This window comes from Colobus angolensis, unplaced genomic scaffold (genome assembly GCF_000951035.1).
Source record: "Colobus angolensis palliatus isolate OR3802 unplaced genomic scaffold, Cang.pa_1.0 Scaffold134, whole genome shotgun sequence".
NCBI lineage: Eukaryota > Metazoa > Chordata > Mammalia > Primates > Cercopithecidae > Colobus > Colobus angolensis.
Genome location: NW_012114422.1, coordinates 1,750,195 through 1,764,698, shown reverse-complemented (window position 1 = coordinate 1,764,698; position 14,504 = coordinate 1,750,195). Strand labels below are relative to the sequence as shown.

Genomic DNA, 14,504 nt, shown 5'->3' with positions numbered 1-14,504 from the left:
TAACATTTCTATTAGGGAGATTTTGGTCATGATTTTGTAGCTTTCTGGCCTTTAAGATAAGTAGGAAAAATATAATTATCAAATATGACTGGGTAAATATTTGTTAATGCAAATGAGGCAAAACATGGCATGTCTTCCAAAAGTAATTATTTCTGATGATACTCATAGGTCTTTGAATCCTATCATAGTAGTCAGTCCATCACCAAATAACATAATTGTCAGCTGAAGGTAGCCATCCTAGGAGCAGCATTATACGGGAGAATTTTACCTAAAAGAGTTTTTATAATATTTTAAACTTCTAGTTGAAATGCAAAACCTGTTTTAAAAAAATAATTTATCTTTGGGAGGCCAAGGTGGGCAGGTCACAAGGTCAGGAGATCAAGACCATCCTGGCTAACACAATGAAACCCCGTCTCTACTAAAAATACAAAAAATTAGCCGGGCGTGGTGGCGGGCACCTGTAGTCCCAGCTACTTGGGAGGCTGAGGCAGGAGAGTGGCATGAACCCAGGGGACGGAGCTTGCAGTGAGCCGAGATTGCGCCAGCCTGGGTGACAGAGTGAGACTCGGTCTCAAAAAAAAAAAAAAAAAAATTTATACTAAAAGTGGTGTAGTTTTGTGAGTCAGCTGTATAATGCAGAGGCTAAACGTTTAAAAAGGCTATTTTTAAGAAAACAATTTAGGCCATCAGTGAAAGTTCATATAGAGTTTTAGGAGATTATTATAGTAGGAAATATTTTTTAATGATGTGTATTATACTGAAAGAAAACCACAAATATTCAACCGCATACTTCCAACCTACCAGATGATTTAAAAACTTAATTTCTAAAGCTAAATGCACATCTGTAGAAAATCTTGAAGTCATATTGGTAGACAAACCTTTTTTTTTCTGCCAGTGATTGAAGCTATGCTATAGACTAATGTTCTGATTAGAAGTAAGCTCTTACAATTCAAAGGGTATTTTGAATTTTAGCTGTAATTTAAATAGCAATAATAGTAAGTTATACTGTTAACTTCCTTTGTTCTTACTTGGTTAATTATGTATAGGAGAGATTAAGGAGCATTATGTGGATAAAATGTTCTGTCAGTATGACTTATTTTATGTCACAAATGTCATTTTAATATGCATATCTAAAGTGCTTTCAGTATTTCAAGAGATCTGAAATAACAGTTTTTAACTGATGTTTTAATTTTCCTTTATGCAATTATATTTATATCCTGAGAAAGCCAAGTAAACTAAAAATATTCATGTTAATTTCTATAATATAAAGGCACAACCACTCAGAATACAGAAACAGGAAGGGAAGTAATCACCATTGTACCAAGCATAACCAACAAAAAGAATGCCAAGTATATGATTTTTCTGATCCTTTATGATGTATTTCTATGTTTATTTATTTGTTTGATTTTTGGTTTGATTGTTTTAAACAGGGGAAAGTTGCTCAGACAGCTTGCATGTCAGCCTGCCAGCATCTGTCAACATCCTTAATGCAGATGTTACTGGACAGTGAGTTAAAACAAATAAGCATGGGAGCTGTTCAGCAGTTTAACTTAGATGTCATACAGTGTGAATGTAAGTACTATATTGGTTTATTCTTATGTATTACTGGGAATCTATACTTAAATTATATGAAAAAAATGTATTCAGCAGGATAGTTCAGAAAGGAGGGAAAAGGCCTGGTTCAGCTAAACTTTCAGCAGCCTTAGGGGTAGGGCTAACTTCCTGAAACAGGAAGATAAAAATATCTCAGCTTCACGTTTAGGACCTCTAGAGAGAGGCACTGAAGTGGCATTCCAGATTGGGATATTTAAAAACATGACTCATTTTCCTCATTATTCCTTGTCTGGTCATTCTTGCCTTTTTCTAGGACTCTCCTAATGTTTGTCATAAATGAATGAAATGATTCTGTCATTCTTACTTGCCCTGTAAGTAACTTTTTAGATACTTGCTAGAAGAATAACCCCAGGACCTTGCATTGCAAATGAAATATGCTATTTGGTTATTAGCCTTGTTATATGTGCTTTTGGGTATGGGTTTTATCAACCCTCAAATTATAATTCTTTAAGTACAAGATATGAGTATATGTGAGCAATTTTCAAGCAGTGCTTTCAAATAAGTGGTACAGTGATTAAACAATGAAAATCCCTGGTTGACAGTTCTATCAGGCACCACAGTTGATAAATTGAAAATCAGTGGGGCACAAGAAGGACTGTAAAATATTTGTCTGAGGAAAAATTTTCAATAATGTATTCTTTGTGAAAGACATTAAAAAATTAAATGTCAGCAGTTTGCAACTGAAGCAGAAATGACTCATTTTTTTCAACAGGTATCAAATATTTGTGTGCCCACTCTGTATAAGGCATTGTGCTAGGAAAAACATCATTAATATTATAGAAAATTATTAGGCTCTTTGGACAAGATCAGTTGTCTGTTGTACACCACACACACACATACACACTATGCAAAGTTTCTAAAAACCTACCCATTTATTTTTTTTAAAAAAAGAAACATTTATTTAGAAAGCAAAAGAAAATTTTTTTTCCTAAGGAAGAGAAAGATTAATTTTCTTTTCCTAGAAAGCATTTTTAATTTTCTCTAATTAGAAAACTTTTATTTCTTTCTCAAAGTATAGCTATCGTTTGACAAATATTTATGTATGTATGTATGTATGTATGTATGTATGTTTTAGTTTTTTGAGACAGAGTCTCACTCTGTCACCCAGGCTGAAGTGCAGTGGCACAGTCTCAGCTTACTGCAATCTCTGCCTTCTGGGTTCAAGCGATTCTTGTGCCTCAGCCTCCCAAATAGCTGGGACTACAGGTGCATGCCAACACGCCCAGCTAATTTTTATATTTTTAGTAGAGAGGGGCTTTTACCACGTTGGCCAGGCTAGTCTCAAACACCTGGCCTCAAGTGATCTGCCCACCTTAGCCTCCCAAAGTGCTGGGATTACAGGTATGAGCTACCACCCCTGGCCTATTTTTTATTTACAACAATACCCCAAAGAAACACTTTTTTTTTTTTTTTAAATTACAGATGAGATATTGCTGTGTTGCCCAGACTGGTCTCAAACTCCTGGGCTCAAGTCATCCTCCTGACTTGGCATCCCAAAATGCTGGAATTACAGGCATGAGCTACTGTACCTGGCCATTTTTATAAGTTTTTAAGCTGAAAGTTATTTTTATTCCCATTCCATAAATACTTTGAAACTAGTTTCTTAAGTTTCTTTAAAAGTTGTCTTATGAGATCATTCCAATATGACATTGTCTGTATAAATATCTCATATAAGCATTGCTCAAGACATTTTTGTGTTACGGTAGTCCCTCTTATCCACAGTTTTGCTTTCTGCAGTTTTTGTTACCTCCTGTACATTAAGACATTTTGTGTGTGAGAGAGAAAGACACCACATTCACATAACTTTCATTACAGTATATTATCGTATGTCCTCTATTTTATTATTTTTGTTGTTAATCTCTCATTCTTCCTAATTTTTTTGTTTTGTTTTGTTTTTTTGAGACAGAGTCTCGCTGTGTCTCCCAGGCTGGGGTGCAGTGGCACAGTCTTGGCTCACTGCAACTCTTGTCTCCTGGGTTCCAGCAATTCTCCCGCCTCAGCCTCCTGAGTAGCTGAGACTACAGGTGCCCACCACCAGGCCCAGCTAATTTTTTGTATTTTTAGTAGAGACAGGTTTTCAACATGTTGGCTAGGCTGGTCTCAAACTCCTGACCTCAGATGATCCACCTGCCTCGGCCTCCCAAAGTGCTGGGATTACAGGCATGAGCCACTGTGCCTGGCCCTGTGCCTAATTTTTAAATTAAGCTTTATCATAGGTATGTATGTATGTATGTGAAAAAAACATAATATAGGGTTCATTACTATCTGCAGTTTCAGGCGTCCATTGGGGGTCTTGGAACATATCCCCCGTGGGTAAGATGGGATTACTGTATTACATCTTTAGTATGGCTTCAAAATAACTAGACAGTTGAACTACCTTTGTTGGCATTTGATGTGTCTTTTAAATTAAATTTATTGCTCAAAGATGGAAATCACTGTTTGATTAGACAAGTTCAGTTGTCTAAACCTTCCTACTCTATTCTCTTACCTCTCTATGAAGGGCTAGCCTATTGATATTTAGAGAAAGGCCCAAACACCCTGGAATCTTTGCCTCGGTATCCTGCCATAGGATAGTTTCCACTTTCAGGTACTCCTTTGGGCAGAGTTACTAGAGGCTCCTTTTAAAACTCTGGTATTTTCTTTAAGAGCTAGTCTCTTGAAAAAGACCAAGAAAGGTCCTGAGTATGAGCTATAACTAGAGGAAGCCTGGGGCCATTTGCAAGAGGGGTAAACCCTAGCCTAATGGGGGCTAAGATCCTGGCACTGTAGATATGAAAAGGAAGAGACCAGGACTCCAAAGACAAACCATAGAAGACAACTTGGATTCCTTTAAGATTTTGCCTATGGTTGGCTCTACTTCCTAATACTTCTGTATTACCTTAATCATTACTTCTTAATACAGTGACATGCATTTACTACTCATGGGACAAAAAAAAATTGATTAAAAATGTTTGTGTTTATTTCACTGTCTCTGGTGTTCTCTTTTCCAAAAGACATCTTTTTACTTAAGTAGTATAGCATGGATAAAGAAGTCTTTTTGGTGCAAAAGAACCATCCACCCCTCAACTTCTGACTTTCAGTGATTGATACATAAATCATTTTAAAAATGAAACTTAACTTTCTCTAATAAATATGTTAAAAGAATTTTAAAAATAAGTTTTCATCTTAAGTTTTTTTGTTTAAATCTGGAGAAAAGTAGTTCTTTAAAAATAGAAAGCTTATTCTCAATTTTAATGTAGTATGTATGCTTTCTGCATATTGGGGCAGGGAAGGGAGAAGAAAGAGAGATAAGAAGAAAAATCTGGCTAGGTAGTAGGAAGGCTAAAGTGCCTGATAAGTCTGTGAAGAGAAAAGGTCTGGATACCATGGGAATCAACTGGAATATGAAGAAGAGAAAAGGCAGGTAGTTCAGATGGGGACTAGAAGCTAAAAGATCATTGAGTTTCTTCACATACCTGTTAATAACATAGACATGCTCACACACTCCTCCATCTTGAAATCCTTTCTATATAAACCTGCCAAGTAATTGTCCAGCCATTCCTTGAACATCCAATTTGGGAGATTAAATACTCTTCAGAAAATACATTTCCATACATCACTCTATCATAGTCTCTCACACTGAACTGAAACCACTTTCTCTCTAAATTTCTCTTAATAGACCTAGTTCTACCTTAGGATTAGAGTCACTACCAGTCTATATTGTGTTTTTGTGCAAATTAGAAAAGGTGTTCTCAGTAAAAAGGAAAAAGCCCTCTAGAGTTGCCCCTTTTATCTGAATTAGAGAAAGTTTACTTATTCCCATCTGGACTTGGCCCCTACCAAGGCACATAGCTTATTAAATAAAACATTAGCTGGATTTAACTCTCCCCTTCCCATTTTTCTCCTTAATTGGGCACCTGTGTATAGCAAGCAGCCTGACAACTATATCTGAAGTTTGGCTTAGAGTCACACAGGAAAAAAGAAATCCTTATCCACAAGCCAGTTACATGAAAACTGCTCTTACAGCTCTCTGAATCTTCTGAAGGCCAGACATCAATAATTCCTTATTCTTATTCTTCTTGTGTGATACAGTTTTAGATCCAAAAATCTTCTCTTAACAAAGTGGTTTAACTATCTTCTCTTTGATATCTGATACCCCAGATTAAATATAGAGATAGGTGTACAGAACAAGTATAATTATGTAGCTTTGCTATCAAATACATTGTTTCATATTCTATAATTGATTAATAAAGGCAAAACTGTTAAACCTTTTTCAGTAGCTAGAATATACTTCCAAATCATTGAAGCTACAGGATTCTATAATCTCTGTGTATTCTCCCCTCTTTTTTGGTGATTGCTAAGCTGTTTTTCTTATCCTATATATGTATGGTTGGTTTTTATTTTAGGATTTACCAATCTGATTACCCTTTCAAAGAAGAAAATGACATTACTTGGATTTGTCATAAATCCGTATTGACTCATAGTGATCACTTTCTCTTGAAGACTCTCAGAAATCTTTACTTAATAGCCTGTGATTGGTTCTCAGGATTAACATAAAATCCTGCTAGTCTGTGATATGCTAGTAAGAGAGCCATAGTCCAAGAAGTCCAGTAGCAGGGATCAGGAACTCAGATTGGAAGTCATGAGCCACCAAAGAAATGCTGGGCAACTCAGAAAAGGCGCTTAAATCATAAAATGTAAGCAATAGGAAGTGAGTTTCACTTACAAGATTGAAATATAAGCACCAACTATGACCATTATTCTGTGCTAGATTTTCCTTTATTTGATTTAATCAGAATGCAAATGTTTGTTTTCCCATTCTTGTTACTCTGTGAAAAACATCATACATGTATTTCCTCATCCTCAGAATGTCAATCTGCAGGTAGAAACAAATAGCACATCTAGATGTAGTGGGGGAGGTGGAAGGGTGGAAATAATTCAGTTACTGACAAATTATTCTGTACCATCGTTCAGCCATGTACTTTTTGTTTTTGTTTTTGTTTTTTTTTCTGATGATGAAGAATAATTAGCATTGACCCATCTGTGTGCTCACTTGTTTTTTGAAACAATGTGTTGATGTTTTTTTTTTTTTTTTGGTATTCCTTGTGACGAGTGACACACATACCAGTGAGGTAAATCAGCTTGAGCTAAAATTTCAGTCTGTAATTATGAAACAGAACTTTTTCCCCTGTTAAGTCAACTGCTCTATAGGAAGTTTCATTTGTGCAAATGTTTAACAAGAACCTATTTTATGTTTGTTATATACTGGGAAATCAAAGATAAATCAAACTTCAAAGATTTCATAGTCTGGCTGGGTAGGAGACAGATACATAACTGTAATAGAGCATAATTAATTATTTATAGAATATGTATTTTGTGTAGAGAGGGGGCAATTAATTCTGTATGCCATGGGATTGAGAAGATTGCCTATAACAGAAGTAAAATTTGAGCTGGGTGTTAAGGGATGGATAAGATTTCACCAAAAGCAGGGAAGGGCATTCAGAACAGAGGGAATGAGATAGGCAAAAGCACTGTGATGAGACAATGTTTAGGGAATCTTCAAACAATCATATGTTGATGGACTACAAAATGGAGCTTTTTAATTAGGACCATGACACGATTAAATCTGTGTCACAGAATGTTAACTCTTTTGTCATTTGGAAATTTGTACTGGAATGAGGGAGAGACTGAAAGCAGGAAGATCTATTAAAAGACTATTGAACTCTTTCATGTGAAATATAAAAAGAGCTTAACCTTGGCCAGTGGGAATGAAGAGTATGGATTCCAGGCATTTTGGAGGAGGGAATACATAAAAAGAGTGAATGAGTAAAGGTATGATTTGATATGATTTAACCATCCAGGATAGACAGTTTAATTAAATTCAACATAGAAGATCTGAAATTGCAGGTACCTTACAGAGTGCTATGCTCATAATAAAAGGTCTACAGATGTTTATTTATTGAATAAATGAACAAAGTAACAAATCAGGAACTCTGTGTAACCAACACTGGTCTCTTCTAGAGTTCTACCTTTGTTGTCAGAAAGTTAAGACCCAGCCGATATTGCTGTATTTCAACTCAAGATCATTTAACTCCTTGATCTAAACAAAACTGATCATTATTTCTTTCATAAAAATTCTTCACATATTTGATGACTGAAGGGACCTTTTAACTTTATCTTTTCTGAGCTATGCAGTTAATTTTTAAAATGTTTCCTTGTAGGATATTTTCACATGCCTTTTTGTAAATTTTCTTTGGATCTTTTCCTGTTTTTCTACTTTTTTAACCTATACTTGGTGAAAGTGGATACAATGTCTAAGTTCAGGAATATAGAATTATATGAACTTATATAGAACTTTTCTTTTTTTAAGTGCTTTCAGATCAGTCTTAAGATGGTCTGAGTACATGTCAGGAAGTTGAGACCCTGCTTCCAGTCCTGGCTCTGCCTCTAACTTGAGCAAGGTGACTTGGACAAACCCGTCACCCATCAAGAGGCCTAAATTTTTCCCATAACACATGGAATTTGGAATTGATAATTTTTTCAAGATAACGTCCTCATTCTAAGATTCAAAGGCAGTTAAATGTTAAGACATTGAAGAGTGTGGGGCTTTGAAGTCCTGTATTAATTATTTCTTCATATCTATTATGTGCATGGCATTGAGGGAATACAGTGGTAAGCAAAACAGAAAAGGTCTTTACCCTCTTGGAGTTTAAGTCCAGTGGGGAAACAGTCATTAAATAACTTCGTTAGTAAATGTGACTATAAGTTGTTAAACTTTGTAAAAGTAAATGGTATGAGAATACTAGGTAGGATTTATGTGTGAATGTAGAGGTTAACTTTTGGTTAATTTGACCATAACCATAATACTAGTATAACTGCATGTTTGGAGACAGTCAGAAAGATACCCAGGAATACATACTTGGAAATTGCAAAAATAGCTCACTCTGAAAGCTACATTGAACTTTTGATCTTAGTATAAATTTTGTGTAAGTTCAAGATAAATGTCTTCTTATTGGGAGGAGCATTTGCCAAGGTATGAGAATGATATTCTGAATCAGTGTATGTACTTTGTTTTATATTTATTAAATACTTATTATATATTTGATTCCAATATACGTACCTTATAGATATAACCATATAGAAGAAAAGATTAATATGTTTTCTAGACAAGTTCTTACAAAGGTATCGCAGAAATTCTTCATATTACTAACAAAATGCAGACTATTTCCAAAGCATCAGGCAATCAGAAAGATTCTGTTTTATATTTTAAGAATCCAGAGTAGGTCTAGAATATACTTTTTAATTCATTCTACCCAAATATCTAAGTTAGGTTATCAGCTCCTAAGGGTTTAACATCTGAAATCTGTAGATATTAGAAAAGGCATTAGAATAGCTCCAGTTTAAAGAGTGCTGGCACCTATTTCAAAGGTGAGTTATTGAGGAGTAGGTAAGTTTCTTAATGTGAAAGCCTTGGTCTTTCTTCATTTTTGGATAAAAACTTAACCTGCTGGGAACGATGGCTCATGTCCGTCATCCCAACACTTTGGGAGGTCAAGACTGGAGAATTGCTTGAGCCCGGGGGTTCGAGACCAGCCTGGACAAAACAGGGAGATTTCATCTCTGCAAAAAAATTGAAAATTAGTCGGATGTGATGGTGCACACATGTAGTCCCAGCCACTCAGGAGGCTGAAGTGGGAGAATTGCTTGAGCCTGGAAGGTCAAGGCTGCAGTGAGCCATGATCATGCCACTGTACTCCAGCCTGAGTGACAGAGTGAGACTCTGTCTCAAAAACAAAACAAAACAAGAAAGCTTGACTAAAAAAGAAAAAAAAAAGAAAAGAATGCTTTTTATAGAGTTTTAGTGGCTATGACCTCTAATTGTAGCCTTGAAAAAGGCCTGTGCCCCGTAATAAAAGTATTAAGGCCAAATCATTTGGATGGTAAGAGAAGAATATTTCAGTGCCTTTTTAAAAATTAAGCTGGATGCTGTTACACTGTTTGGATACCTGAGTTTGTTCCTGGTTTGGATACCTGAATTTGATACCTAAGCTATCTGATGAAGGATACTCTGCCCAGGTTTAATTCCAAGAAATGGAGAAGACTAGATATTACTTTATATAAAAATGAGGTGATGAAGGTAGAGTAACAATTGGTCCTTGAGGTTTGCATCCCACTGTTGCTAACCACTTATAACAGAAAATACATCTAAAAGCCAAGAATCCTAACTCTCCTGATTCCCAGGCATAAGTTATTCACTACCAGAAAAACCACTAGATGGTGCTCTTAGTCATTCCTTCTAATGACACAGCTGGTCCACACGGGGTACTTTGCCTAATAACAAAGTTTGTTAAACAAAACTTGAGTTCTTACTAGCTACTTTAATCTTAAGATGTAGATAGAAATGGAACTACAAGAAGTATCTTCAAATAGAATGAATATTGGCCTTCATATTCAGCCATTTATTTAGTTACAGAATTAATTCCATTTTATATGCACCTGTGTGGTCATTTGCAAGCAAGGTCTTAAAACTGTAGCCTAACCTCCTTACCCTTTCTTTCAATCTTTCGTGAAGCTTCTGTTGTATTCACTCTTATGGTCCATGGGCCCTTTTTCTCCCCCACCCCCTTTACCCTCTGACAATTCTACCTACCTTGTATGGATGTTTTCTATATCTACATTGTAAACAGTCTACATTCTCTGCCTTATGATAAAGATAACTGTCTGCCTAGAACAAGATTTTTCAAGGACTTCTGAGTTTAATTCCCTCTGAGTTTAATTTCAGAGTAGGTTTTGTATTTTCTAGTCAGGATAAATATTTATGGCCTGACATCTTGGCAATTTTCCTTCCCCCCTCATACCAAACCCTTTACATTTTGCATAGATCCTGAGAGGAAGGGCCTGTTTTCCTACTTAAAAAAATTTTTTTGTTATATATACAGATAATTCATGTTTTGCCTACAGATATTCTTTGTTCTCTTAAAACTTCATAGATTACCAGCTGGGCGGAATGGCTCACACCTGTAATCCCAGCACTTTGGGAGGCCGAGGTGGGCGGGTCACCTGAGGTCAGGAGTTCGAGACCAGCCTGGCCAACATGATGAAACCCCGTCTCTATTAAAAATACAAAAAAATTAGCCGGTTGTGGTGGCACATGCCTGTAATCCCAGCTACTCAGGAGGCTGAGGCAGGAGAATTGCTTGTCCAGGAGACGGAGGTTGCAGTGAGCCGAGATCATACCACTGCACTCCAGGCTGGGCAACAGAGTGAGACTCCATCTCAAAAACAAACAAACAAACAAACAAAACCAAAAAAACCCCCCCAAAAAAACAGGAAAAACAACTTCATAGATTGCCAATTTGGAAGATACTTTTGTCATAATCACAGCTTACCCTGCATACATTATTTTTTGTTTCCACTTTCATCTAAATTGATTCAAACTAGTCTTCTTCCAAGTTAGGCTGATATAGCAGTTTTATTCTATTGTTATAATATACCTTCCCGATAAGATCAGACACCTCCTTCTCTAATCTAAGAATATTTGAAAACTTGGAATCAGGCCAGGTGCGTGGCTAATGCAAGTAATTCAGCACGTTGAGAGGCCAGGGTGGGCAGATCACCTGAGGTCAGGAGTTTGATACTAATCTGGGCAACATGGCGAAACTCCTTCTCTACTAAAAATACAAAATTAGCGGGGCCTGGAGGCGTATGCCTGTAATTAAAGCTACTCAGGAGGCTGAGGCAGGAGAATCTCGCTTGAACCTGGGAGGTGGGGGTTGCAGTGAGTCGAAATTGTGCCATTGCACTCCAGCCTGGTCAACAGAGTGAGACTCTGTCTCAAAAAAAAAAAAAAAAAGAAAACTTGGAATCATTTATTATCATTACAGAAAATAAGAGGAAATGAATATCCTGAAATTATTTTGTTTATTAAAAAGGAAATAGCCAAATTGGAGGCATTAAGAGAAAAAACCAAAGATTTGGAATCTCTTAAAAAGGAAAACTTTAGTCTGGAAATGATTTTTACAAATCTTATTGGGTAACCAGGATCAATGTTTTTTAAAAATACCCTTAAAAGCATGGCTAAATGACAAAAACAAAGACACCATAATAGGAGGGAAGTGGGTGTTATTGTTTTTAAAATTTTAACGATAGTCCAAGGGAGGAGAATTAGGAATCCCCAAAATATGACAAATTATATACAAAATGAGAATCTGGATGACCCAAAAAGTAATTTGATGATAGTACTTCAAGAGATTTCAAAAATTACTCATCAATTCTTTAAAAATTTAAAAGATTAAAATTGACCCCATGAATCATTGGGACCATAGACAGTATTAGCAGAAATGATTTATAGTGCTATTTATTCATTCAACACACATTTATTGACTATTTCCTAGGTGACAGGCATCATGTATGTAACTCCTTCCCAGGAACTTCTTGTTTAGTGGAAGAGCTTATGATTTAGTTTTTGTTGAAGAAACTATTAGGAGTATTCTCTCCCACCCTTAATTACTTTTATATAAATACACTAAGTGTATACAGTTATGTTTTTGATTTGCACTGTTAAATAAACACATATGGCTAGGAAATTTAAATTAAGCTGGATGCAGTGCCTCATACCTGTAATCTCAGCGCTTTGAGAGGCCAAGACAAGAGGATTGCTTGAGGCCAGGAGTTTGAGACTGGCCGAGGCAACATAGTATCCCTATCTCTACAAAAAATAAAAAAAGTTAACCAGACATGATGGCACCTGTAGTCCCAGCTACTCAGGAGGCTGACATGGGAGGATTGCTTGAGCCCAGGAGGTTGAGGGAGGCTGCAGTGAGCTGTGATGGCACCACTGACACTCCAGTCTGGGCAACAGAGTGAGACCCTGTCTCAAAAAAAATTAAATAAAACCAAAAATTAAGTTTAGCATGGACGTTACATTTCATTATTGCAGAATGTTCTCTTGGACAGCATCATTCTAAGTCTAATCAACAAGCTAGATAATATATCAATATCCAATACTGGGTGGCATTCCCTTAGCATTTATTTATTTATGGTTCTGTTTTTCTTCATTCATTTAAGAAACTTTCATTGAATACTCATTATGAGTCAGGCATTGTGCTAGGTGATAAGAGTGTAGAAGTGAAAGTACTGTCCCTGCTCTCAGAGAGTTCATGGTTTAGTGGAAAGACCCAGACAGATAAACAGTTAGAAGGCAGCAAAGTGAGTGCTGAAGTTAAGCTGTGCACAGAAAGTTGCAGTGAGAACACGCAGAAAGAACATGACCCAACCTGCAGGGATAATGGAGGTAAGTCTTCCCAAGGAAGACAATGATTGAAGGATAAATAAGAGTTTACCCAGATGGAAAATAAGAAGAGGAAGGATGCTCTAGGCAGAGGGATCAAAGCATCATGGAAAGCGAGTGGCATATGCACGGAAGTACAGGTAGTTTGGTGTGGTATAGAAACTGAGGTGCCCCTAGGGAGATGATGAGATGAGGCTGGCAGATAGACAAAGGCTAGATTGCAAAGGACCTTAGCCTTATTTTATTTTAAGATGATGGGAAACTATTGAAGGATGTTAAACTGTGAAGTGGCACAAGTTACATCTACGTAAATCTTACTGGGATAAGTGGATGGAGAAGTTGCACCAGAAGCAGGGAGGTGTATTTTAGTAATCCAAGCAAGAAATGATGTTAGTTTGTACTCAGGTAGAAACAAATTCAGACTCGAGATATTTTGGGAAGTAGAAACAAAAGGATTGACTGCATTTGATTTTTAAAGAAATAAAGGGAAAAATACGAAGCTATGAATCAATAGCATATCATTACGAATGTCCTCTGTGCCAGATGATTATCAGGTCACTAACTTGCCTTCTACCCCTAAAAATTTTTGAGAAAAAGCCCTGAGTGTTATAATCTAGTGAATTTCACTTCTCTATTGGTTAGATTCTTATGAGAGATGTGATGAAAGATGAGAGACTGAATACTTAATCAGATTCTGGATTAATGGAGTAAATGCCAGGAAATCTGAATTAGTTATGTAATCCTGGGCAAGTCACTTTCCTTTTAATTTTTCTGCCTTATAAAATGAAGGACTCAGCTAGGCGCAGTGGCTCACGCCTGTAATCACAGCACTTTGGAAGGCCGAGGCGAATCACTTGAAGTCAGAAGTTGGAGACCAGCCTGGCCAACATGGTGAAACCCTGTCTCTACTAAAAATGCAAAAATTAGCCAGGCGTGGTGGCGTACATCTGTAATCCCAGCTACTTGGGAGGCTGAGGCACGAGAAGCGCTTGAACCTGGGAGAAGGAGGTTGTAGTGAGCCAAGATCGCGCCACTGCACTCCAGCCTGGGTGACAGAACGAGACTCCAACTCAAAAAATTAAAAAGTCTCGGCAACTTTTAAACTGAGTCCTTAGGGGACTGTTGGATGTGTTTCAAAGAGGTTGTCTCTTTCAGTTGCAAGATTTTATGATTCATCATCTGCATGCCCTATTTACTAACATAAATTATTGTGATGCTCAGAGCAGATGGTGTGTGAGAAAGTGCTTAGTCAACTATAAAGCGTTATATAAATTTATAGTACCATTAATTTTGACATTGAGCTCTTTGGTTTACTGCCAAGCTATTGGGTCTTAAACTATAGTATCTTAAACAAGAACCTAGGGAAAAGAAAAATTATTTTAAGATTATTTTTAATGTAGAAACATTCTGAGCATTAAACCAGACTGTATGTCTAATTGAAATTGAGCTTATTTTTGTGCCTGATAAAATGAGTCTCCCTGCATCATAGAAAGTCTTTATTTATGAGTGTGTGTGTATCTATCCATGGTGGTGGTAGAAGCTATGGTAACATTTACAGCCTTAGTTGAGAACCACTAGGGATTTATGGTAAACGGTTACAGACAGTAGCCTGAGACTGTGG

General features: G+C 36.7%; 1 protein-coding gene across 2 annotated transcripts in view; it reads left to right on the top strand.

Moving 5' to 3' along the window:
- Positions 1–14,504, top strand: part of EXOC6 (exocyst complex component 6) — a 214,699-nt gene that overhangs the window by 150,540 nt on the left and 49,655 nt on the right. For both annotated transcript variants that reach the window (XM_011934325.1, XM_011934324.1), the window contains one exon: positions 1,431–1,572. In XM_011934325.1, coding sequence (XP_011789715.1) covers positions 1,431–1,572 — 142 coding nt within the window. The remainder of the gene's footprint in view (positions 1–1,430; positions 1,573–14,504) is intronic.